Source organism: Pipistrellus kuhlii, unplaced genomic scaffold, assembly GCF_014108245.1.
Source record: "Pipistrellus kuhlii isolate mPipKuh1 unplaced genomic scaffold, mPipKuh1.p scaffold_m20_p_1, whole genome shotgun sequence".
Taxonomy (NCBI): Eukaryota; Metazoa; Chordata; class Mammalia; order Chiroptera; family Vespertilionidae; genus Pipistrellus; species Pipistrellus kuhlii.
In genome coordinates, this window is record NW_023425404.1 from 77,665,078 (window position 1) to 77,690,391 (window position 25,314).

The 25,314-nt window shown below is 46.3% G+C and overlaps 1 protein-coding gene across 4 annotated transcripts in view; it reads right to left on the reverse strand.

Annotated features, from left to right (window-relative positions):
• CAMK1D (calcium/calmodulin dependent protein kinase ID) overlaps window positions 1-21,285 on the reverse strand; it is a 346,472-nt gene extending 325,187 nt beyond the window's left edge. Inside the window, exon 1 of one of the 4 annotated variants that reach the window (XM_036452768.2) lies at window positions 20,778-21,285. In XM_036452768.2, coding sequence (XP_036308661.1) covers window positions 20,778-20,869 — 92 coding nt within the window. In that variant the 5' untranslated portion in view covers window positions 20,870-21,285. The remainder of the gene's footprint in view (window positions 1-20,777) is intronic. The other 3 variants (XM_036452785.2, XM_036452757.2, XM_036452778.2) reach the window with 3 other exon arrangements.
• Between the last annotated feature and the right edge of the window lie 4,029 nt (window positions 21,286-25,314).

Below are 25,314 nucleotides of genomic sequence, written 5' to 3' on the forward strand. Positions count from 1 at the left end.
AAAATAGTGCCTCAGAGCCCTGGCCATTGCTGCTCAGTGGTTTGAGTATTGACCCATGGTCATGGGTTCAATCCCCGGTCAAGGGCACGTACCTGGGAGGAGGGTTGGCTCCCAGCCCTGTCAGGGTGGGTGCGGGAAGCAACCAGTTGTTTCACTTTCTCTCTCACTCCCTCTCCCCCACCCTCTGTGGAAAGCAATGGAAAAAATATCCTCAGGAGAATAATAACAAAACAAAACAAAACAAAAACCAATCAACTAAAATATGCTTCAGAGGTTTTTTAATAGACTTTACCACCCAGGATATCACAATATAAGACTTTGCCAAGTATGCAATAAACCTTAATAATCAACAAACTATAGGGTGTCTCCAAAAATGAATGCAGACGTGTTTTACATTATTAATTCCGATGGATAAATCTGAAAAGAAACATCAATTGAGCTATCGCTGTTAAAGTGTGTATATATTTTTTTGGAGAGACACCCTATATTTTAACTGCTAACCCTAAGAAAACGTTAATCAATCAGTAACACGTCTTTAATATTAGACTGAAAGGAGAAGAGAGAAAAGTTTTACAAGTAAAAGTGTCAGACACCTACGTAACTTGCAGAACCCAGTGAAATGACAGTGGGGGGTGAGGTAAGGGGGACTCTTATTCAAAAAATATTAGAAGTTTAAGACAAAGAGAGAAGCGAATTACATGCCTCCAGGGGACACCTGAGCACAGGGCTCTGTAAAGGCTGCAAGCCCAGGAAGCCGGCCCCAGGCAGGATCGGTCTCCAGGACCCCAAGGTCACTCTGGACTCCTGAGGAAAGCAGCTTAGCAAACCAGCTGTGAGTGGCCTGGAGCTCAGCTGCAGGTGTCGGAGGCTTTCTGCAGAATTAGCCACATGCAAAATGGAAATCTCGGACTGGAATGTTAAACAGCTTGGCTCCTGATACTTCTGAATGTGAGCTCAATACAAGATACCGTTTTAACTGCTTCTTATGCCACGAAGTTGCCTGTGACAGCAAGAAAAGGTCATCTAGCATAGATATCATTAGAGAAGCATATTTCAAAACATATCCTAAAGAGAAACAAAGAGTAATGTCGTGTATCATGCTGACATAGCTTTCTTAATGGAGCAGGTGTTCAAAATTTTTAATATTCCTGTTGGCTATCTCCTGATGTTTTCTAATTAATGAAAATATAAAGAAACCATTTGAGGTACATAATATATAATGAGGCATTTATTGCACACTTAATAATGATTTTTTTTTTAATTACAAGCTCTGAGAAAAAGTAAATCTGATCTAATAAACTTTTGAAAAGCTCCTACAATGCACTGTAACAAGAAAAGAATTATTTTCGTGTGAACAGAGGCGACAACCAAGAGCCTGAGTAAAGGTGATCCGAGCCTATCTGTCCCCTGGCCCCTCAGCTCCCACAAGGGACCCGCTCAGCTCCAGCTGGAGCAGGAGGGGCGGGGACAGAACTCATTCTCCTGTACATATTTTACCGTTTGAAACAATAGAGCAGACTTTGTCTGAATTTCTGGGTATCTTCCAGATTTTTCCATGACCTTTTGCTAATGGATACCTAAGCTATAAATGATGTGTATTATTTTAAGTTCCAGAGAACACTTCATTCTGTTTGCCAGAACCCTGGGGTGAGCACTCCAGTTTTTTGTTGCTTTTTTGTTTATTTTGCAAATGGTTTGATTCGAAATCTCAGGGTTCTCTTGAGGTTTTGAAAATGATTTTATTCATTTTGCCAGTAGAGGAATAGCAATTCAATAACAAAATATATCCTTGACCTGCAAAATAGTTATTAAGCCCATTTCTCTCTCAGCTCAAAGGTTTCTGATGAACTGAGCCGGCTCACAGGCTGCAAGCCCCAGCATCCTCCCTCATACAACTTCCAGCTCCAGGTGCAAGGCCAGGCCTCTGGGGTGCCCGAAGAGAAGGGTGGCCGGGATGAAGTTCGGAGACTCAATAACAGCAGTCATAACACACAAGCACACATGCCCCCCTGCCGGCACCTCTGGACCTGGCCAGGGGCGCAGATTACCCGGACACCGCCTGAGAAGCCTGTTCCACCAGACGGCACAGCTGTGAGCTGCACATCGCCTTCCAGTAGCCCCTTCAGGCAGATCTAGGTTCAAATCACTGTGCTGTGCCTTGTGTGACCTGGGGCTAGTCAGCACTCCACAGCTGTCAAGCAGTCCCTTCCTCACAGCATTGCGAATGGATTAAATGACCTGCCAAGCCCTGGCCAGTGTTCAGTGGTTAGAGAGCATCGGCCCATGGAACAAAGGGTTGCTGGTTTAATTCCCGGTCAAGGGCACACACCTTGACTGCAGGTTCAATGCCCAGGTGAGGAATAAAAAATAAAAAATAAATGACCTGCCAACCAGTCAAGTGTCTAGTGGTGAGCAGATATTCAAATATTGGTAGCTGTTGATTCTTTTTTTTTTTTTTTTTTTTCAAACCACGTCCACACCTTCCCGTTAACACCAGCCTTGGCGACCTCCTCGGAAATTCCAGTACATTCAGAAAGCAGGTGCTGGCAAAGGGGAAACTGCACATTTTTTCCCTCAGAAGTTTAGACAAGGAAAACTTTTATCTCAGAGTCAATGAATCTGGAACATAGAGACAAAGAATCTGTTAAATTCTAAGGGAGAGAACATCAGGAAATGCTACAGGACATGCCAAGGAATTTCTACATCCCCTCTTCCAGTTCTGCAGATGCCACATCTCCTGAAGAGAAAGAGTGCAGCCGATAACTACTGCCAAGGACCTCCTTGGGTTTTAGATATATTAGCAGGCAGAAAAAAGGGAAGGAAATCACTAAAGGCCTGACTTGCGAGAGAAAAATTGAAAAAAGTCAACCGGACACTGCTTCGGTGGCTAATCTCAAGACTGCAACAATCTTGTTTGAGCACGAAAATCTCAAGAAGGAAAGTAACGGAGAAGAGCAGTGCTTCACAGGAGGCCGCAGGCCCCAGCCCACTGTGACCGCCCTCCCCCAGGAGCACGTGAGGACCCAGTATCCTTTCTGTCCGCGGGGCCACCCTGCAGCGGAAGGACGTTATCTGGAGCCTGACAACGAGTTTGCTTCCTCTGAGCACAGTCCCGAGGCAGCTGAGAGAAAAGCCCCACAGATTAAACGTTCACCCCAGCTAATCCACAGAGCGAGCCAGCCACACAGGGGAAAGTGGTGACAGTTTAGAGAGACGGAATCCAGGCTAAGAAAATGTGGGCGGGACATTCTGAAGTGCTTATCAGTAATGAAAACATTTAGAAAAGCAAGCTTCCTAAGAGGCCTTGGAGAAGATGTCATTACTCAAGGCTTTTCCAACGGAACCAGACAAACTCTCCACCTGTTATTGCTCAGGTGTTGTGGGATACGGGGGAAACCGCCTCTGCGGGAATGTCCCCACTCTCAAGGAGCTTCCAGCCGTTGGTAAACGGTCACAGAGGGGAAAACCTGGGACAAGTGCCCTCAGCAGCACGAGTCTAGGATGGAAGAACAGAGGCAGGGAAGCCTACGTGGGCTGCTTACATCTGGGGAGACCTGGGAAGAGACCAGACTCACGGGGCCCTGGAGAATTGTGGGGAGGGTGGTGGCAACAGGAGGTCCTACGATAGGGCACGAAGGTTGGGATGAGGCCAGCATCTCTGTAGGACTCCAGGGTCTCCATCTCTCACCTGCCACTGAAGCCCAGCTGGTACAGCACCAGCCATGCCTCAGAGCCTAACAGCCACGGGCTAATGACCACAGGCCCAACCTTAGGAAGTGGTTCGCTAGAGACGCTACAGAGTGGAGAAACCTCAGCTACCAGCTCTATGATTTATCTCTGTTACCTCTGTTAAAAATTGTTCCCCTTTCCTGAAAACTCCCAAAACACTTAGCACCTATCTAGATCACCTTGTGGGTTTATGGATACATAGCCGATTTTCTCTAAGTGTTCAGAGGGCAAATTTTTTAACATAATTCATTCCCCTTTCAGAGGAAATTTGGGATTTTGATTTTTTAAATATGTTTTTATTGAGAGAAAGAGAGAGAGAGAGGGAGAAAGGGAGAGAAGAGAGAGAGAGGGAGAAAGGGAGAGAAGAGAGAGAGAGGGAGAAAGGGAGAGAAGAGAGAGAGAGGGAGAAAGGGAGAGAAGAGAGAGAGAGGAGAGAGAGAGAGAAGAAATATCAATGATGAGAATCATCAATGAGCTGCCTCCTGCACACCCCACATTGGGGATCAAGCCTATAACCCAGGCATGTGATGTGCCCTGATGGGGAATAGAACCTGGTTCATGGTTCTCAACCACTGAACCATAACAGCTGGGTGAAGCTCTTTTTCAATTAGGATTTCTAGAACTTTCTTAGGCAATAGCCCAGCTCACCATCCCTAAGCCCCAATTCTGACAGGAGCCCCTCTTCTTGGCATCCATATCGTATTCCGCTCCCCCCCCCTCCCATGGCAGCACTATCACACTGAATTGTAATTACATATTTGTCTCTCTCCCTAGAAAGTTCCCTAAAGACAAGAATAAGTTTTTTTGAGGGGAAGAAAGGGATTTGTTTGTTTGTTCAAATCAATACTTCCTTAGTGCCTAGAATGGAGACTCTCGACCTACTGAATTTTTTAAAAGAAAACATGCTGTGGATTTTGTTTCATAATTCTCAAAATATTGCCTGAGAGGAATAAAGGAAGGCACAGATGGCTTAGACCAGACAAACCCATTCAAATTTCTAGCATCAGTAGTAGTTCAAGTTTCTCTCATGCCTATGGGGCAGACAGGGCTTATCAAGAGGAGCCCGGTTCACTGGGTGTTCAATAAACCAAGAGCTTTCCACAGTGTTAGGAACTGTCTGGATACTACCCCAAGCCAGCCAGCTGGGAGCCCACACGGCAACCACCAGACTCCAGCTCCCTGGAGAGCTTCTGAAGTCACCCAGCTCGCAAGACCTTCAGCATGAACCAAGCCTTCTGGAGGTCCCTGCATCTCATGGCCTATTCCTACAATCCCAGAATAAGGTTACACCCAGGGGGTATTCCGTCAATAATTTCTACAAGAGAAGACAGCCACCAGAATAGCCTGGGACTGGAAAGAAGACTCAGAGGCTGCCACACCCATGCCCCCATTAGGCCAAGGCCTAGCCCCTCCCTCTCCTGAACCATCTGAGCAACAGAGTGGCTGCAAAAAGGATGCTGCAAACAAGAAGACACGTCACATTCTTCTCACCTGGGGCTTCCACCTGGACTGACTGAATCACAATGAGTGTGGTCATCAGAGCCACTGAGACAGAACATACCAGGCCTTCACAATATTTCCCAGAGTAAGATTTCAAAAGCTGTTTGTTGAATGAATGCACAAATAAATGAATGCTATGTCTCTGGATGATTTTCCTGCCTCCAATCTCTTCTTTGGCATAATCAACACTACTAACATTCCTTAATTCTAATCCAACCCCTATGGCTTTCAAAATATCTTCTCCATATCTTTCTCTAAGCTCATTATAATAAAATATAAACTCTTCAACACTGTCCTAAAAGTGGCTAATAGTGCTTAATTTCTTATACTTGAGAAAATGCCATTAGCCAAAGAAATGGTTCTCTAAAGGTATTCTCCAAGGCATCCAATAAAGAGATTTTTCAATGAAGTTGAAATCACACAATGAGACCTAATACCTATTCACTTAAAACACCAAATCAGTGTCCCTTTAATTAGCACCTATAATATGTAGCATGATTTATATCCCTTATTGTTTCTGCAACAAAACATCACAAAAAAGCTGGAAAGGTAATTACTGCTATCCCCACATTAATGTGGGAAAATAGAAACTCAAGAAGATTACATAATTTGCTCAAGGTCTCTCAACTCAGAATGGCACAGTTAGAATTTGAACTTGATTATTGTAATCAAAGCCAGTGCTCCATCTTTTGTTCCACTTATCCATTCTTTTACTCAGCAAACTCAATAAACATATGGGTGTCACATACGAGGTAGGTGCTGCTTGTGTGTGAGGCCTACTCCGCTGGTGCACGGGAAAGCCTGCCCATAGGCTCCTGACTCAGGTCTGAGACCCTGCAGGGATCACAAAAGCCTGTACTCTGCTCAGTTCTCAGGTTCCTTTCCACCAACTAAGGATAACTGGCCTGGGAGCTATACCAGGCAGAGGGACCCAAGGCACCCACTGTGCATGGCTCCAAATTCTCTGAGGAGCCAAATGCATCCTTGAGAGCTCATTTTACAGCATCCACAAATGAATTACAGAGGGAACGGAGAGACAATGACTGCAGCAGGAAGCCTCTCATAGGCTGGTTTCTTCTCCGGTAATCACCGTTACATCGATGGTGATGGGACGATGCCTGACATTCACGGCAGCCCTCATCAGGGAAAAACAAGAAGAGGCCCAACTAAAGCACCAGAGTTCTGGATGTGGCCATGAGTAACTGTGGGCCTCAAGCAGGCCACTTCAGCTCCAAGCACCTCAGTTTCATGGCCCACAAGATGAGGGAGACGGCCTCGCAGGCCTCCATTTATGTTAGAAAGACTTCACCCTCTAACCCCAAGAATGAGTTGAATGTGAACACAATGTTCTAAAGAGATGAAAACTTGAAGATTTCAGAGTGAGCAATTTGGCAGAAGGCAGGACTTGTGCCTGTAAGTCTTGTAGTCTGTTCAGGTTGCCATAAAAGAATACCATAGACTGGGTGGCTATTTTATTTATGTATGTGGTTTTGTGAGTTTATTTGAGCCAAACTGTGAACAATTGCCAGGAAGCAAAATCTCAATGCACTTAGATAAGCTCCAGAGAAGGGCAGTTTTGCACCTTATTTTATGCATTAAAATCAAAAGAGAAGGTGCAAGTGGGTTACCTGAAGTCCACTGGTGATAGATTTGGGAGGTGGGAGAAAACAAAGCAGGGAAACCTGTGGGAATGGATGACAAGTAAAATGAAAGTCACTTATTTCTTTTACTGAGGTGAGGGTACAGAATAATTAACAGTCAATAATTAATATGAGAACAATAACAAAAAAAGGACTTGTGGTCTCTTCCCTGCTGCATTGGTTGTGTCATGAGGGGTCTGGAAAAGGAGGAGTTACCATGACATTCCAAAGGTATGTTATCGTAGATTCAAAAGACTATAGACAGGGCCAGTTAAGGTAAAGACTGACTTTTATCAGGGAAGATTCTAGCCTAGGACATAACTAGCCACTAACTGCTTTTTTAAAAAGTTTTAATTTCAGACAATTCTTTGTGGTTGTTTTAGGTCTCTGAGTTTGCAAGGCTGTTACTGCTACACAGGCCTTCCCCGAGCTTGCCAGGTTAGTATGTGGCCCCTTTTCAGTCTACACATCCCTTTTGGTCATACATCAGTCCAAAGGATACATTGATGACCAACCTTTTGGGTGGATAAGGAGGTCCCAATGTGCTGGGAAGGCTCATTCTTAAGAAGCCTCAGTGTTGGTGTTTGTCTTACTAAACAATTGTCCATTAGGGCTGGGGCAAGACCAAACCTTGGATCAAAATCAAAGCCGAATTTTTTTCCTCCAAAATGAAAGGCAGGTAAATGGAAGGGAGTAAGGTCTTATGGGCCTTTATTAAGAAAAACACTCTGTATCATTTCTAACCTGAAAGCTATTATGTTCCAGGTTTTGCTGCCTGTCTCACTATTTAATATTTTGCATCTACGTAGTATAATATTCACTTATAGTTTAAGTGCACTTTTTCAGATTTTATAATCTGACCATGAGATGGGTTTCTATTTACTAGGGATCATTTACTTCCCATTGGAAACATTTAGATGCAGTTATTAATCTGATTATTGCTAGTTGTGCAATTGAAAGTGTAAGCTTACAGAGTGTGTGTGTGTGTGTGTGTGTGTGTGCGCGCGCATGTGTATGTGTGTGTGTTTAATTGGGGCCAAGGCTGTAAGAACATAATGCTATAAATTACAATTACCACTTAAAATTCCAAAGGCCAAGAGGATGAGGATAGTAAGAATTTTATAAGTAAAATTTCAGCCATGATTTTATAGCCATCGCAGCTTCTATTAGACTTAATATAGTGAGTAGTCTTTGTTGGGTTGGGGGGTAAGCACACTTTCATAATTAGGTTTTGAGGTTTATGGATAAAATTCCATTCTTAATATTTCTCTTTTAATTTTACTTTTTGCAATAGCATTTTTCTACATTTCAAAAAAGAAACCATAAAAAGAATATTATTGATAATTCAGAAAGTTATCTTATACACCTTCCGTAGTTATTAACAGTTGTGATATATGCATAGAATTTGAGAAAAGCTTAAAGAACAAGTATAATTATTATTTGTTCTAATATTAGCAGCAACATTAATTTGTAGGTATATAGGCCTTGTCAGTGTCTCAGGATGGCTGAGACCACGGGAAAACACATATTTACATTACGATTCATAACAGTAGCAAAATTATAGTTATGAAGTAGCAACGAAAATAATTTTATGGTTGGGGGTCACCACAACATGAGGAACTGTATTAAAGGGTCATGGCATTAGAAAGGTTGAGAACCACTGCCCTAGAGGGACTGTTGGCAGCACGTGTCTAGCCAATTAGTCAATATTTACTCTCTTCCTTGCACTCTTCCAGATTTTTCAAATTCTCTACTAGAATGACATGTTGCTTTCATAATTTTTAAAGTTTTTCTTAAGGTACCAATCACTTAAACACCAGGAATAAAAACAACATACACCTGAATAGAGCCAGAAAAAATATATTGTGCAACGCTGGGTTTGTGTTGATGCTTTCAAAGTTGACTGTGGCCCAACTTCTATGGAAATCATGCCCCAAAGATAATGGCCAGGTTTCAAAGGGTGCATGGTACTAACCTTTATGAGAAAGAAGTATTTTTAAAGCTAAAGTAATCTTTATAACATAATAATACCTTCTATTTGTATGATGCCTACTACACATAGTTATCTCATTTGGGACTTAAAAGAGTCTGTGATGTAAGCAGGTATAATTCAGGTATAATTATCCCCATTTCACAAACAAGGTAATCAGGACCTAGAGAAGATAAGGCCAGGATTTCACAGTTCCTAAATGACAGAGCGGGGACTAAACTCAGATCTCCTGGCTCTACTTCCTTCAGAGGTGTGTTCGTGTCACTTCATACCCATTCATAAGAGCCTAATTCAAGAATTTTGCAGAAAATTGTTAAACCATGGGTAGCTTGAAATTGTTCCAGGTGGGAGCATTTACACATGGAATTCAGCAATTATTACAAATCAGAGCTGATTTACCAGCACACAACTGATTCCAGTACTCTCCTTATGGTACCATGACAAGTTCACAGAAGGAGGAGATATTTTTTAATCCTGTTAGTATTCTCTATTCCCTCTGCTAACCAGCTGGTAGTAGCTTGACATGGGAGAAAGAGCACTGACTTCCATCTCCATCTGCCACTTAGCAACTTTTCCACCCAAGACAATTAACTTACTGAACCTCCATTTTCTGATCTCTAAAATGAGGACAATTGCTGCCCACTCATCAGGCTGCTCTAAGACTCAGAAGGAATCATGAACATACTGTAAAAACATTTTGCAAGCTGCAAAACACCACATGACTGTGGAAAACAGTATGGAAGTACTTCAAAAATTAAGCCTAGAATTACCATATGATCCAAAAATTTCACTTCTGGGTATAACCAAAAACATTGAAGACAGAGATCCAATGAGATTTGTATGCCCACATACACAGATGCATTATTCACAAGAGCCAAAAGGTAGAAGCAACTCTAAGTGTCCATGAACAGATGAATGAATAAACACAACGTGTGCTATCCATAGGATGGAATATTATTCTGCCTTAAAAAGGAAGGGGATTCTGACCTGTAGTATTACATGGATAAACCTTGGGGACACTATGCTCAGTAAAATACGCCAGACACAAAAAAATAAATAGTGCATTATTCCATTTATATGAGGTACACAGAGTAGTCAAATTCATGGACACAGAAAGCAGAATGGTGGTTGCCAAGGAGTAGGGGAGGGGAAATGGGGAGTTAATGTTTAATGGGGTCAGTTTCCTTTTGGGAAGATAAAAAGGTTCTGGAGGTGGATGGTGGTGAGGGTTGCACAATAGTGTGAATGGAACTTAATATCATTGATCTATACATTTAAAAATGGTTATGATGTTAAATCTTGTGTATTTTTACCATATTTTAAAATACACACACAAATGTGAGGTCTTGATATTATATCCCAGTGCCAAAGGAACTGAAAGAGCACCACAAAAAGCCAACAATATTTTTTCATCATTACTAGGACCACAAACTCCATTTTTACTGACCAAGATAACACAGGTAGGAAAAACCCAAGCAGTATCATCCTTATACATTACTGCCAGAAAAAGACTGTCACCAACACTTATACAAGGTCTTCTCCAAAAGTTCATTTCAAGTGTAGTGTTAGAAGGACATCTTCTTAGAGAAGTGAACATTTTCATGGTAGTCAGGACCCTACTCAGGCCCAGAGCAGCCTTGAGCCCCTGCTCTGGCTGAATTACAGTGTTACCGGCCTTGGCATGTGTCTGAGAGCAGTCTGAGCTGAGGACTAGGGAGAGGGAGGAGAGTGGGACTGTCTGAGGCCTTCCAGGGTCCAGGCCAGCTAGCCCCAGTTTTGTCATGCCTAAGGTCAGTAAGCCTGGGGTCCTCTCCTCACTCGGCCTTCAGCTTCCCCATCTGCAGCCCATCTGAGCCTCCTCAGTTCCTCCAAAGTTCCAAGGCTAGAATTACCCATTTCCCTCCCCCCCCCCCCCCCCCCGTCTCTCATTCAAACACTAATTCTTCCCAGTTAAGTGTGGGAGACAATGTACTTTCTTTAAAATCCCTTACATCATAAATGCCTATCCCTCAGCCTATGTAAAGGTATTTATATCTTCTAATGCTTTAAGGCAAATGTCAAGCAGTCATTTTTATCATGGTTAAAGAAGTGTCAGCCTATGCAAGGCAGAGGCAAGGGTAGGTTTACAGTTGATTGTAGGAAAATAATACAAGAATCCTATATAAAACAGATATAATATGCTAAGCGTCCGGTTGTATTGTCAGCTGTTCAACCAATCTAAGGGTAAATAGGCTAAGGCCACTCAACCACTCACTATGATGTGCACTGACCAGGGGGAGGCGGGGGGGGGGGGGGGGGGGAAGGCTCCAAGGCATGCCTGGTAGGTTAGTTTGTTGCTGGGGTCCAGCCAATCAGGATTGAGCGAGAAGAGCCAGACATGCCCTGGAGCCTTCCCCCTACCCCCTGTCCCTCCCTGGCTGGCCAACCTCCCACATCCCTCCCAGCCACCTGGCCTGCACCCTCATGCAATCTGGGACCCCTGTCGGGATGTGGGAGAGACAATTTCAGCCTGATACCACAGGACAAGGGACCCCATTGGTGCATGAATTCATGCACCAGGTCTCTAGACCTATCTAATAAAGACAGGATATGCAAATTGACCATCACTCTGTGCCAAAGATGGCGGCACCCACAGCCAATAAGGAGGGAATATGCAAATTGACACTACAAAGATGGCAGTGGCCAGGCCTGGACCCTTGTGCAAAGTGGATGGGGAGGGGCAGGTCACTTGCTATGAGGGGAAAAGCGGGGGGTAGAGGGAGCTACAGGAGAACAGCAGGACTGGAGCGAAGGCAGAAGGCAGAAGACGACACCAGCTGGAACGAAGGTGGAAGGCGATGGCCAGAGTGAAGGGGGTGCCAGCAGCCAAGGGAAAGAAAGCTTATTCTTGCATGAATTTTGGTGTATCGGGCCTCTAATTAATAAATAATAATATAAGAATGAACTCTGTTTCATGTACTCACAACTGTAAACCTACTTTTGCCCCTCCCTGTGTATGGCAGAGGATCCTGGCCCCGCCTGGGGTGTCTGCCGCCTCCACCTCTCTGCCAGACCTGATGCTGTGCACAGCTTCTCTTCCTCCCACCCACACAATTGCTAAAGCTACAAAGATCTGGGGGTTTTGTTTTGTTTGGGGGAGGTTTTTCCCCTACAACACTGTGGGCCACAATGGGAGAAGACAAAGTTGTGTAGGAAGTAGGCAGTAATGGGACTGTCTGAGGTTTGACTGAATGTGTAACCTTTAGGTACCATTTACAGCACCAAATCCAGTTTGGTGTAAAAGCAATTTCAGTGACGTGTGCTGTGGTTACAAAAGACAGAGAGAGGTCTTCTCAGCAAGTAGTAGCATCAACTACTTTCAGCTTGGGAGCCTCCTCTTGCCCTGCTCACCCTGTTGTAGAGGTCCCAATAAACTGTGACCCAAAGACCAGGTTTGGCCATCCAAAGGGCTAAAATAGGTCAAGATGAGGGATATCTCCCAACTCAGTCATCAGCTCCCCAAGATCATATCTACACCCTGGAACCTGGGACATTAATCTTTTGATATCTTCTCTCACACCTCATCCACAGTCCCCTAAATGGATGTGTTTGTATGTGTATTTGTGTATTTGTTTTTAAAATATTTTTTTATTTATTTCTGAAAAGAAGGGAGAGGGAGAGAGAGATAGAAACATCAATGATGATCGAGAAACACTGATTGGCTGCCTCCTGCGTGCCCCCCACTGGGGTCAAGCCTACAACCCAGGCATGTGCCCTGACCAGAATTGAACCACAACCTCCTGGTTCATAGGTGGATATTCAACCACTGAACCACACCGGTTAGGCTTTAAACAAACTGCTTCATATGTTTATGTGGTGTATGCATATATTTGCTGCCATTTTTAAATATGCTAATACTAAAACATACTCAGTACATCTAGATTTTAAAACTCCACATGTAAAGATATTATAAAAAAGGAACTTAAGTCCTTTTAATAAATCAAAACATTATTTTGATTTATAAACAAAGAAGAAGCACTGAATTGCTTAAGAAAAAAACATGTTTAAGTTGAAGAAGGGCCACAGCTGCACCAAGACCTCTGTGCCACTTGAGAAGACAGAAAGTACAGTTAGAAAAGACTCTTGCACAGCTGATGTAGATGGGGACAGATTAACACACACACAAACACACACACACACACACACACACACACACACTGGCTCAGGGTGCAGGAGCAGTGCAGAGGCAAAGCTGATGAGATAACTGTAGGAAAGAACGAGCCTGTGATAAATGGCAAACTAGGTCACTCCACCACATGAGCTGGCCCAGAGGACGTTTCAGACTGAGTCCCTTGGTTAATGCTAGCACTCTATGCGCTAATCACTCTCCTATGGGGAGCAAATGCTGAATGGCTCAATGGACCATCCAAATCTGAACAAATGGCCTCCAAGGAGCAGTGTTCCAGCACCACAGAGACCAATGAGAGAGAACTAGCATTTACTGAGGACATATTCATGGGCCATGTACTGCACTAAATATTATAGTTTCCACCCCCCTCGTTTCATCTTCACTACAATTCTTATATTAAGTGCTAGTCTTTTCCTATTTTATAGATGATGACATGAGGCTGAGAATCGTAAAATAATTTGCCCAAAACCTTAAAGCTTGGAGGGAGTGGACCCAGAATTTTCATTCATGTCCTGGTGACCTCAGAGTCTACATTCTCAGCTGCTCGGTACTGTGCTGTGGAGAACAACCAGAAATTGTCCTTCCCTGGCTGGCCGACGACTTGTGATGGTTTCTCACCACAATTTGGGAGGAGGTTAAATATGTACCATTCTGTAAAATCTCAACAACAGCTTCCAAAATCAATTTCCAACAGATACTGATGTGCTTTTCCCACTCTACTGGCCTTAAATGTCCAAAGATAGTCAATATCAACCATAGCTGCTTGAAGGTAGCTAATTTGATGACAGTTGCTGTTTACTCAATCCCAATTATGTCCCAGGCAACTCATGCACTTCACTGGACCCTTACTAGAATCCCACAGGGCAGCAGCTTCCATCTCCATCTTATCTGGAAAAGATTAAGGAGCCTCTACAGACACTACAGCTATGAGTGGTTGTGTTTGGAACCACCTTTCTATTATTTCTAATCATTGCCTCCTGATGCCTTCCCAACCTGGATGCAGCCAATATTCTGGTTTAAAGATTTATCCTCAAGATTGATTTATCCAAGACACAGAATTCCTCTGTTTCTAAGTTCTGCTGAAATAGTAGGAAAAACAGCACAAAACACACAGCTGATTGTGGAACAAACTTGGTCTGCCATGGAATGAACTTGGCCTGTAGTATCCATTTGGAGATTACTCTTGGTCTCCCTGGAGCCTGAATAATTCATACACTGCATAATAAACATTTTTTTAAAATCAAGAAGGATCTAGTATAAATAAATAAATAAATAAATAAATAAATAAATAAATAAATAAATAAATAAATAAATAAGTTCAGGTGATCTCCTGCACCACAGAAAATAAAGGGGACATAATCCCATGAACTGGCAAAGAGGATCCTCACAACATCTCTCCCATAGTCCACATCTTCCTAGAACAGACATATGCACTGAATTGGCCATCTTGAGTCAAAACAGAAACTTGAGTCAGCTGACTAGGGCACCAGGCTTCATGCTGGCCACCATCAGTCCACAGTGGGCTCCCTGATGATTCCTGTGAAATCGGGTAAGGATGGAGGCTTGAGGTCCTGGGGTCTGCCACTCTGGGTACAAGTTGACCATGACAAATCCCCACCGGACCACTGCCTAAGCCCTCCCAGCAGAGAGAGGAGGAGAGAGTCTGGAGGGGATTTAAGGAGATTTATCTGGGGGAAAGGAAAGATGAAAGGGGATTATGGAAACCCAGCCAGAGAAAGACCTAACAAATTAACCCCTAAAGTCCTCCCCTGACCCCCTGAGAAGTCACTAATGTCTGCCAAGCCTGATTATTGCCCGTTCAGTTGCCACATTTGAGCCAGAAATGTCTACTTGAGACAGTCCTCATTAGCCCTTCCGGGGACAAGCTCTATCCAAAAAACAAAATTTCCAAAATCCCACCCTACTACTCAATAAGGACACTAGAGTTTGTTATCTCTTTTCAATTAAGAGAAATTATTGGCTTTTCTTCTCCAAAAACATTATAATATACCCCATCAAAGAAAAGAGTAGCTAGAGTTCTTATATGTATTATTTTTCACAGAATTTGGAGGATTCAAATTCACCAATCAAGTGAAAAGTTACAGGTTCTAGGCCTACCATCAAGGTGGTTTAGATTGATCATTCCAAAGGCAAAACCCAGAATTTTCACAGAAAGTTAAGCAGTTTTTCCAGTTGCTAACATGTCTAGCCTATCCCAACTTTCTCCCTATGACAGAAGAGGAGATACTTCAAAAGGCCTTTCCAGACACAAGCTCTTGGAAGGAATGAAATTTACCTTAAAATGCAACAAGCCCCCACAAAGGGAGCCCAGAAGTCCAAAGGGTGTGAGCTTACCCTCTAAACCAGAGGTCGCCAACCGGTGTTCCATGGACCACTGGTGATCCGTGAGGTCTGAAAAGTTGGTAACCACTGCTCTAAACTGTACTCAAGAGCTTCCAAAAGCACAGACAGATGCTCAAAAAACCCTTAGGAAAATTGACCCAAACCACCAACGACACCATTCTTTCAACCAAAAATCCTTGGAGAATTTCATAGCTCATATCCAATCCACCTCAAAGTAGAGCAATTACTATTGGCTCTCCTTTCAAAATAGATCCTTAATCCAATCATTTCTCATCACCTCCATCGGGACTCCTAGTTCTAGCTCACTACTATCTCTCCCCTGCATCACTGCGATGGCCTCCCAACTAATCTCCCCATTTCCGCCCTTAAAGACCACCAGTCCCTCAGCACAGCGACCACAGCCATGATGGACACACCTAAGTCACATCAAGTTACTCCTCTGCTCAGAACCCTCCAATGTTCCCCAAGTTTTTAGAGCTAACACAGTCCTTCCTATGATCTATAAGGTTTACTGAGCTCCCCCACACTTCCCTTCCACTGCCATGCCTGTCTCACCTCAGCTCCCACTCCCCTCCACCTGACCACCCAAGGCTCCTTGAACACCAGGCCTCAAACCACCAGGCCCTCAGCCTTTGCTGTTCCCTCCAACTGGCAGATTCTACTTTCAGCTCTCCCATGGCTCTGGCAGAGCTTTATTTAAATGCCAGCTCCTCAGTGAGGCCATCCCCAGCTTCCCTGCCTCAAGCTGCAATCTCTCCCACTCCAAAAATCCCTTTCCTGATTTATTTCCCCCTAACGTGTATACTATATAACACAATCTGCATTTTACTTATTCACACTTTTTATTTTCCGACTTCCTCACCAATAAGCTCTAGGAGAGCAGGCATTTTTATCTGTTTATTCAGTGCCAAACACCCCCACCCAGTGCCTAGGATATAGCAGGTGTGCAATAGATATTTCTAAATGTATGCAAAGCTGAATTGATATCATGCTTCAAAAGAAAGAAGGGGGGGTGCAAGCCTCTAATAAATACTGCAGCTGGGATAACCTTGGGTAGAAATCTAAGCACTTGCCATCTTTATTTTACTCTTGGTAATATGCTTTCAAATACTTCTCCCAGACTCTGAAATTCAGAATAATCCCAAAATACATACTATCTAAAAATCCAGGCAGTCAAATACATAAACCACCTCAAGTAGCTTTGCAGTCTCCTTCTCTCCCCCTACATATAGGAAAGAACAGCTGAATCTCTTTTCCATCTGGGCCTTCAGATAAATCAATCATCTGTCCTCCACAGGTGTACTGAATGAGCAATTTCAGAATAAAAAATATAAATATTATCCTAGTGGGAAAAGACAGTACTTGTCCACAGAAACTCCTATTTGTACCTTCCTAAAGCAGCACCCAGCAGGCTCTCATTTAATGAAAAAGGGAACACACGGTGCTCCTAACAGTAAGTTGGACAAGACTTCCTATACTTAGCCATCTCACTTTGCTTCTAGCTTGGACATAAAACTGCCCCTCTACACAGGAATCAGCTGTACCTACTCATGCATGGAAAACTCCTGAAGAACAATAGCAAGTGCCTTCCTTATACAGTCGAGCCTGAAAAATCTCAGGTCCATCAGGACACTTGAAAACCACCTCACCTTTCCTGCCTCCCTGGTTTTAGAGATGAGGAGACCGATCAGCCCACAGGCCACACACCCCATAGTGGCTGAGCCAGACCAGGAACCAAGGCTCACATCCTCCACGGTGCCTGCTCCAGCCCCCTACAGATAGCAGTTATTTCCATGGAGCATGTTCAGTCTGAGAAAGGCATGTATTGGTGCCCTGCAGAGATGAAGATTGCTTTCAGGGACATGCCAGTTCCTGCACTCCAGGGCAAATGGGGCCCATTGGAGGGAGAATCCTTCTGCATCCTGCCAAGTGCTAAGGCCTTCTCTATTCAGATGCTGTTCCTGACGTGGAAATTACAGAAGGACTTCCATGAGTCTGGGTGTTTGCTGGACACCACACCAAAGGTTTCTTCCCATGTGTGTTCTTCCCCAAACACCATGTTTTCATTTTCTTGTTTCAGAAGTTGTTAAAAGTTATCCACAGCAGAAGTGGTCTGAGAGCCTCAGCAAATACACCAACAGAAATGTTCACCACTCCCAATTTGCTGTTACACAGCATTTACCTGCTCTCATAGTATGCCAAGGATCTGAAAACCTGTCACTGATTAATAACTAGTAATTAAGTCTTTACCACCTTATCAGGAGATAAGGTTAGGTTCCAGGACTCCCTCTGAAAGTCAGCCATCCTGCAGCCCACAGGTGAGGCCTGACTCAGAGGTGTGTCTGCTAACCCAGGCCCAAACCTCAAAGACCGTCCTTTCCCCTCTGTTGCCCTTTGCTTCCTTAGCATTGTTTCCCACCCTCTTGGGCAAGCCTTCACTCCCATTTGGCCTCACCATCCAGCAAGGGCCCTCGGACCACACAGACTAAATAGCTAGACCCTTAAGCTTCAACAGTAAGTGTTCCATTCTGCAAGGAAAGGTACCTGGGTTAGGCAGCCAACTATCAAATGACAAAGTTTGGCAGAGTGTGCGTCAGGCCTTTACAATGCTTTATTTGAAAAGCATTTTAACACTGCAAGCTGACAGTCTGGCTCCTGGCAGGGCTTCTCTGCCTCAGGATCTTAAAGGCATATGGTGAAGGTGTGACAAACAAAATGACTGAGCCTGCAGAGTACCTTGGAAATGAATGCCAGTCGTAACCGTTGATGCCTTTGATTTATGCTAGATTTCATTACTCAGCATCCACACTGAGGGACTGGAAATTACCTCTCTATATAGACCCACGGTGAAACAGGCATCCTGAACTTCAAACCAGTTCTAGAAAGTCTGAGGAGACAATGTTGATAACCCCAAAGCTTTGAAATGTTACAGATTTAGATAGCAGGTTGCCCCACAATTATGTTTTCTTTACATTAATGTTAAGATTAGCTTTCCAAATATTAAAATTAAGTCACATTGTAATTAAACATTTGGCATTACATAATGCACAAAGTGGCTCAACCCTGTATGGGTAATCATGAGTGATTCTGCCTAGATTCAAATATCAGCTACACCACTTAGTATCTAGCTCATGTTTTGCAGGTGGCTTACTCTCTCTCGACTCAGTTTTCCTATCTGCCAATTGGGGATAATAGTAAATACCTACCTCATAAGGTTATTATGATAGTAAAATGACATAATACATGTAAGCACTAGTGTGATGTCTGCTACATAAATTTCATTTAATAAAGTCACATACAATTACTATTATCATTATGTCAGTGAGTAAAGATGTTTTGATCATTTTATTGTTTGTTTCGTCCTTCTAGAACTCCTGCCAGCACTATAGGACCTTGGTGGGAAGCTCCTTGTCAAAGACTTCTTTTTTATTTAAGCTGAAGGCAAAGCTTTGGGACCCCAAAAGAGACCCATACCCAACTTCACAGGGAACATGGCCAGAATCCAAGAGGTTTGTTGGCAAGAGCTCTCAGTCTCTCCTGCACCAGAAGACAAATCCCATTCTTCCCAGAGGTGGAAGCACCGCAGTCATCTCCAAGCAGCTCCTGCAACTCAATGAAGCCACAGCTCACTGAGCCTCGGCTGCAGCCTGCCACTGCAGAGGTGCGGCTGTGGGCTCTCCTGGGGAGCAGGAGTCACTTAGGGGACACTGCATCACGCGACGTGGAAGCTGCAGGCCCAGGGACCGTGAGAGGGGCTCAGGTGGCGACACACCATACAAAGGGATGCATTTTCATATGAAGAGACTCCACTCTCTCCAGCCCCCTGGTCCACAGTCACATAACCCATGCAGGGACCACAAGTCAGGGCTGCTTCTAGTCTCTTGATAGCCTGAGCACCTCAGAGTCACAACCCCCGAATGCCCAAATAAACCTCAATGTCAATTTTCAAAAATTCTCTCCAAAACTCACCCCATAACTGGTCATGCTGAGAGGCAGCCTCAAACCCCTCATTATGAACAGACTGCGTCTATTCTGTTTTCACTGCAACAAGGATAGAAGGTGTAGTACACCTACAGGTGCCTCCCTGCAGCAAAGCAGGGAAGCTAGGAGACCCTGTTCTCCACCTCAGCAAGTGTGCTTTCCCAGGAATCAGAAGCAGGGCGGGGAATGAAATCAAACTTCTTTCTGGGGGACCCACCGCAGATACAGAGGGGCAGAGGTAGGGAAAATGACCAAACAATAGCAATGGGCCCTGGGTGTGGAGCAAAGACGATTCGGGTTTCAAAATATGGTTCTGGGAGAGCAAATAAAAACCAAGACAAAGAGGAAAAGGAAGGAAAGAAAGAGCGCACTGTTTATCCTACGCAAACGCCTCCCTTTTTCTCTTCCCCGCCTCCTCCGTGAATCCCTGCAAAATGCCCAGTTCATGTGGCACCAGTGTGTGAACATATACTGACAGATATTGATCAGCCACAGATATTGATCACATGAGGGGAGAAAACAACTTGAACTTCAGATTCATCCAGCAGTGCCTGCTTCTCTTTCACAACCAGCCTCCCCACCCCATTCTCTGGCGCTTAAAACAAAATAAACAAAAACCAACTCCTGGGCAGAAAGGGAACAGTAGCTCAACAGAGTGGCACACGCTTGCTGCATTCCTGCCATCGACTTGTGATTCTTTCTTTCTTGAGACGCAGCCAGCCACCAGGCTCCTACCGAGCACAGCCTGGAGAGCACCGGCCCGCACAGCGACGCTCCCAGCCCTCCGACCGCAGCCAGGCGCCCGGCGTGTGCGGCGGAACCTCTGGGAAATGGACACACGCTCAGGGCTCAGGGCGGCGCGCGTGGCCACACATGACCCTGCACACGGCGACATCCTTCCCTCCACAACCGCGTGGCCGCCCAGAGTCCAGCCCACATCTATTGGGTGCAGGTGGTCATTCTATAAGAATACGTGATGGAAGGACGAGACATGGGAGCGACCGAAGCTCGACCACGTCTCTCATTCGCACGGTGTGCCCTGCACACAGTGAACAAGCGCGCACAGCCAACAAGCAGAGGATCCACCATCGCAGCCCACAGGCACGCGTGACGAAAAGGCAGCGGAGCGGGCGGCGGTGTCGGGGGAAGAGCAAAGCTGCCCGCCCGGCCGGCGGGGCTCCCCTCCCGAAGCCCGGAGCTCCCGGCCCGTGGCCGTGCCCACCCCCGGGTCGCAGACCCACGCGGTGGGCGCGCGGGCAGCTGGCAGAGCCGAGAGCCCAGGACGAGGACGTGGCGACCGGCGTTCCTGCGGCGGCGGCGGCGGCGGCGGCGCGGGTGACAGCTCAGCCGCCTCAGCACCGCGGCCGTGGCCCCTCCGCCCTCCTCTCCCCGGGCCCCCACTTACGTTCCGAGGGTCTCCTTGAACTCGAAAATCTTCTTGATGTCCTCCGCCTGCTTCTTCCAGGAGGAGCTGCCCTCGCAGTTCTCCCGGGCCATGGCAGACGCGGGCGGGCGGCCGGGCGCGTGGGGCGAGGGGCGCTGAGCTGGGGGCGCGGGCGGCGCGGGCCGGGGTCCCGGGGGCGGGCGGGTGGCGCGGGGATGCTCGGCGCGGGAGCCGGAGGAGCCTGGCTGCGGGCGGCGGCGGAGCTTCCTCCTCTGCAGTTTCCTCTTTCACTCTCGCCGCCGCGGTCCCTCCCTGGCTCGTCTGTCAGCCGATCTCAGGCTCAGACTTCCTGCTGCCGCCGCTCCCCGGCTCCTGGCCGCGGGTTGCCAGCCTCACTTTCTGCTACTTTCTTGCCTCCCTCCTCCGCCTCCCCGCCGCCCTCCTGCTCCCTCCTTCTCCTCCTCCTCCTCCTCCTCCCGCTGCTGCTGCTGCGGACTCCCCGCCTCCCCGCGCCCGGCCGCCTCCCCGCCCCCTCCTCCCGCCGCCCGCGCGGCCGCCTTCGGGGATGTCCTGCGCCCCGAGCGCCTGGCCCCGCTCCCGGCCGCCGCGTGCGCCCCGCAGCCTGGAGGACACTTGGGGGGGAAAGGGGGCCCGCGAGCAGGTGCGGCACACAGGGGCCCCGGGGACACTTTATTCTGCAAAGTGGAGTCGCGGGGACGCGAGGGCTTTCCTCCCCGCGGCGGATGGGGGCGCCTCTGCTCTGGGCTGCCGGCCGCGGAGCGAGGCGGGGCGGCGACGCGAGGCCGCGGGGATCCCGGGCACCCTCTCCCTCCGCCGCCCTGGCACCTGCCGGGGCGGTCGGGAGCCCCCGAGACCCCGGGCTGCGCGGGCCTTGAGGGTGGGGGCTGGTTGTTATGGCGACCGAGGCGTCGGCCGGGGTGCGAGCAGAGGTGGGCGTGGGCTGGGCTCCTGCGCGGGCGCCCCCCGAGCCCGTCAGTCCCTCGGGCCGGGCGGCCGGAGCCGTTCGCATTGCAGCAAACAGGCGCTGGCGCCCAGCGGAGGCCGGGGCGGGGGAGGGGACCGCGTGGCGACAGGACAGACCAGACCGGGAGCCTCGGGACCCGGGACGCTCAGGACAAGCTTGGCGCTGCCTGGTGTTCCCTGGGGGAGCAAGACGCCCGGGTTATCTGGCTGCTGGGCGCGGTGGATGGGGTGGCGGCCCGGCATGGGCTTCGAGCGCCTCTCGGGCTGCCCCCAGCCGGCCAGGGCGTCCAGGCCGGCCCTAGCTCCTCTGTGCCCCCTCCTGATCGCTCCCTCTCTCCTCTGGCGGCTATTCCGTCTTGCAAACCCAGAAACCTAGTGGAAAGTGAACACCTGCCCCACTCCCTCTACAGCCCCACCCTGCTCAGTAGGAGACCCAGGTGGCAGTATCTGTACCTGGAAACATCCTTCCTTTGGGGCTGGGGAAACCAACCCAGAGTTCCCTCTGACCTACTTCGAGGAGGTGCACTTTGCCCACCTCCTTCCCATGTCCACCTGTCAGAGGGCACGCACGTGCGGATCCCCAGGCCCCAACCCGCAGAGGTTGCCTCTTGTCCCGGAAAATTTACAGTTTTCCCTGTATCAAACGACCACTCCCTTAGGGGCCCCCTGGGCCGGGTTGGATAAACAACCCTGACTCTTGATTGAAATCACCTGTCCCATTTTCCCAGCACTGTTCCAATTTCACTGTGAAAGGGGAAATTTCTGCTCTCTGTAAAGGAAACTTCATCCAGCACCTTCTGCCTGGTTCTGACAAGCTGAATGCAGGCTAGCTGCTCTCCTGGAAGCAGACCCCAAAGAGGTGAGAAGTCAGCCTGGCCGCTCTTCCATGTTGGGCTCTCCAGGCTGAGGAAAGCAAATAGGGAATGCTTGGCTCTCAGAAACACAGTCTGGATTGACAACCCCAGCTTCCAAGATGGATTACTGAGAACCTCTCTCAAAGTTGGGATAGGCTAACAGCACCTCCCTCAAACATATTTGGAGAATTATAATTTTTTATTTGGGTTAGAAGTTAGATGTGAAGACTAGGAACCAGGTGTGACTGAGATCCCAGTTGTACCCTCCTATACCTCACCATAAACATCTTGATTTTTTTTTTTCTCCTTCCCTTCTCTCCACTTCTCCTTATTCAGTTCTTTCCTTTCTATTTCTGCCCACCTCCCTTGCTCTTTGCCTAAGGATCAGTGATTTGGGGAACTTGTAAATCGGTATTGTTGTTTTTAAACATGATGAAAAGCTTATCCAAAATACCATTTATTTTTGAAAACTTAAGAACTCTTTGGTCCAAAATCATATTGGTCAAAAATATTTTATCAGGTGACCTCTTATATATACGCCATACATGAAAAAAACTTGTTTAAATCTGAACAAGAATTATTGCGTGCAAAAAAAAGTGTTCCTTTATTAAAAGTCTCCCATTGAATAGATTGTTTGACAACACTTGGGTGGTAGAGGCCTCATCCCACAAATGCTGCAAAAAATTTGGCATCTTGAATTGTATACTTAGTTCTTAGAAATAGTTGAGAGTTGCTTGCACATATTTCCTATAACTGATAATTAACATAAGCCATGGACACGGCACACTACAATAACACCTAGGAAAGGTGGAATGAGGAACCACTCTGAATGAGGAACCACTCTGTAAAAAGCAGGCTGTCAAGAAGGCAAAGTTCTTTCAGGTCTCTTTCCAAAGAAGTAAAGACTGAAGGAACCTTCAGTCATGAATTTGGGTCATAAAGAACCTGAGCATAATCCACTGAAAATTCCAGTTAGCCTGGACAATGTCTAAAGCCCACTCATTAACATGAGTCATCTTCATAGGAGAACTCATCTAGTTCACATTAATAAATTCAAGGTGGACCCAGAACAAAATCTTTACAAAATTCCTCTAACTAAAAAAAAATTTTAAAAAAAGTGTGAATAGGAAAAAACAAATGGTAGTGAAGCATCAATACAAGAAATAAATTTACTAGAGAATATGTAAAATTTATATTCAAATATATAATGCACCAAAAAATAACTTATATAAAGCAAAAACTTAAAACAAAGATGCATTTTCTCAGGAAATACAGGGAAGACAACAGAAGAAATTAAAACATGACCTGGAGGAGCTCAGGAAACAAGCAGGAACAAAACAACCATAAATATAAGGACTGAAGTGGAAATGGCACAAGGGAAATTGCTGAAAACCTGGAAAATGTCTAAGGACCATTACTTAAAAAATACAGAGGACAGCCGAAACCAGTTTGGCTCAGTGGATAGAGCATAGGCCTGCAGGATGAAAGGTCTCAGGTTTGATTCCAGTCAAGGGCATGTACCTTAGTTGCGGGCACATCCCCATGGCGGGTGTGCAGGAGGCAGCTAATGTTTCTCTATCATTGATGTTTCTAACTCTCTATCCCTCTCTCCTTCCTCTCTAAAAACTCAATAAAATATATATATTTTTAAAAATACAGAGGACAAAATCAAGAAAACACTCAGCCCTTCCTTATATCAAGTTCTGCATCCTCAGACTCAACCAACCCTGCCTCGAAAAAATATTTGTTTTAAAGTTACCTTGTTGCTGATATGCACTATAGGAAATATAGTTAGGTAGGCCTATGACAGTTGCATCTGAACTGAAATGTACAGAGTTTTGTTTTGTTTTTCTTGTCATTATTCCCTAAATTATTCCCTAAACAATATAGTATAACAACTATTTACATAGCACTTACATTGTATTAGATATTATAAGTAATCTAGAGATGACAAACTAAATGGTAGAATGTACCAGGGTTATAGGCAAATACTGTACCATCTATACACTGAGTGGCCAGATTATTATGATCTCTGAATGCATAATAATCTGGCCACTAAGTATAAACCCTATGTAATAAAAGACTAATATGCAAATTGTCCCCTCAACCAGGAGTTCAACCAGCAGGCAGGCCAGCCAACGGCCCATGTCCCCTAGCCCTGGCTAGGCTGGCTGGACCCCACCCATGCATGAATTCATACACCACTCATATATACACTGAGTGGCCAGATTATTATACATTCAGAGATCATAATAATCTGGCCACTCAGTGTATATTTAAAAAGCCAGTGACTGGACCACCAAAATGACCAGAAGGTCGCTATGACAGCCAACTGGCCTGATCAGAGGATGGGGGCCAGTGGCCAACCTCCATCCTCCCCACCCTTTCAGCCCCCCCCCCCCCACTGGCCCCACCCTGGATCAGCCTCTCCCACCTTGATGGGAGGAGGCAGGGCGGCCAACCAATGGGCCCTCCTACACCAATAGGAGGTGGAGCCGCCCAGTCAACCTCCTGCAGCCCCTCTCTCTGGCTGGCCCAAACCTGGGTGGGCCCCCACCACCCCACTGGCCCACAGCCCCTCCCCCCAGCTGGCCCAGCCCTGATCCTGGGCAGGCCAGTCAACCAACTTCCCACCATCTCCTCCTCCTGATAGGCCCAGCCAGATCTGCCTTGATTGGGGCTGGGCCACTGGACCCCACCCATGCACAAATTCTTGCACT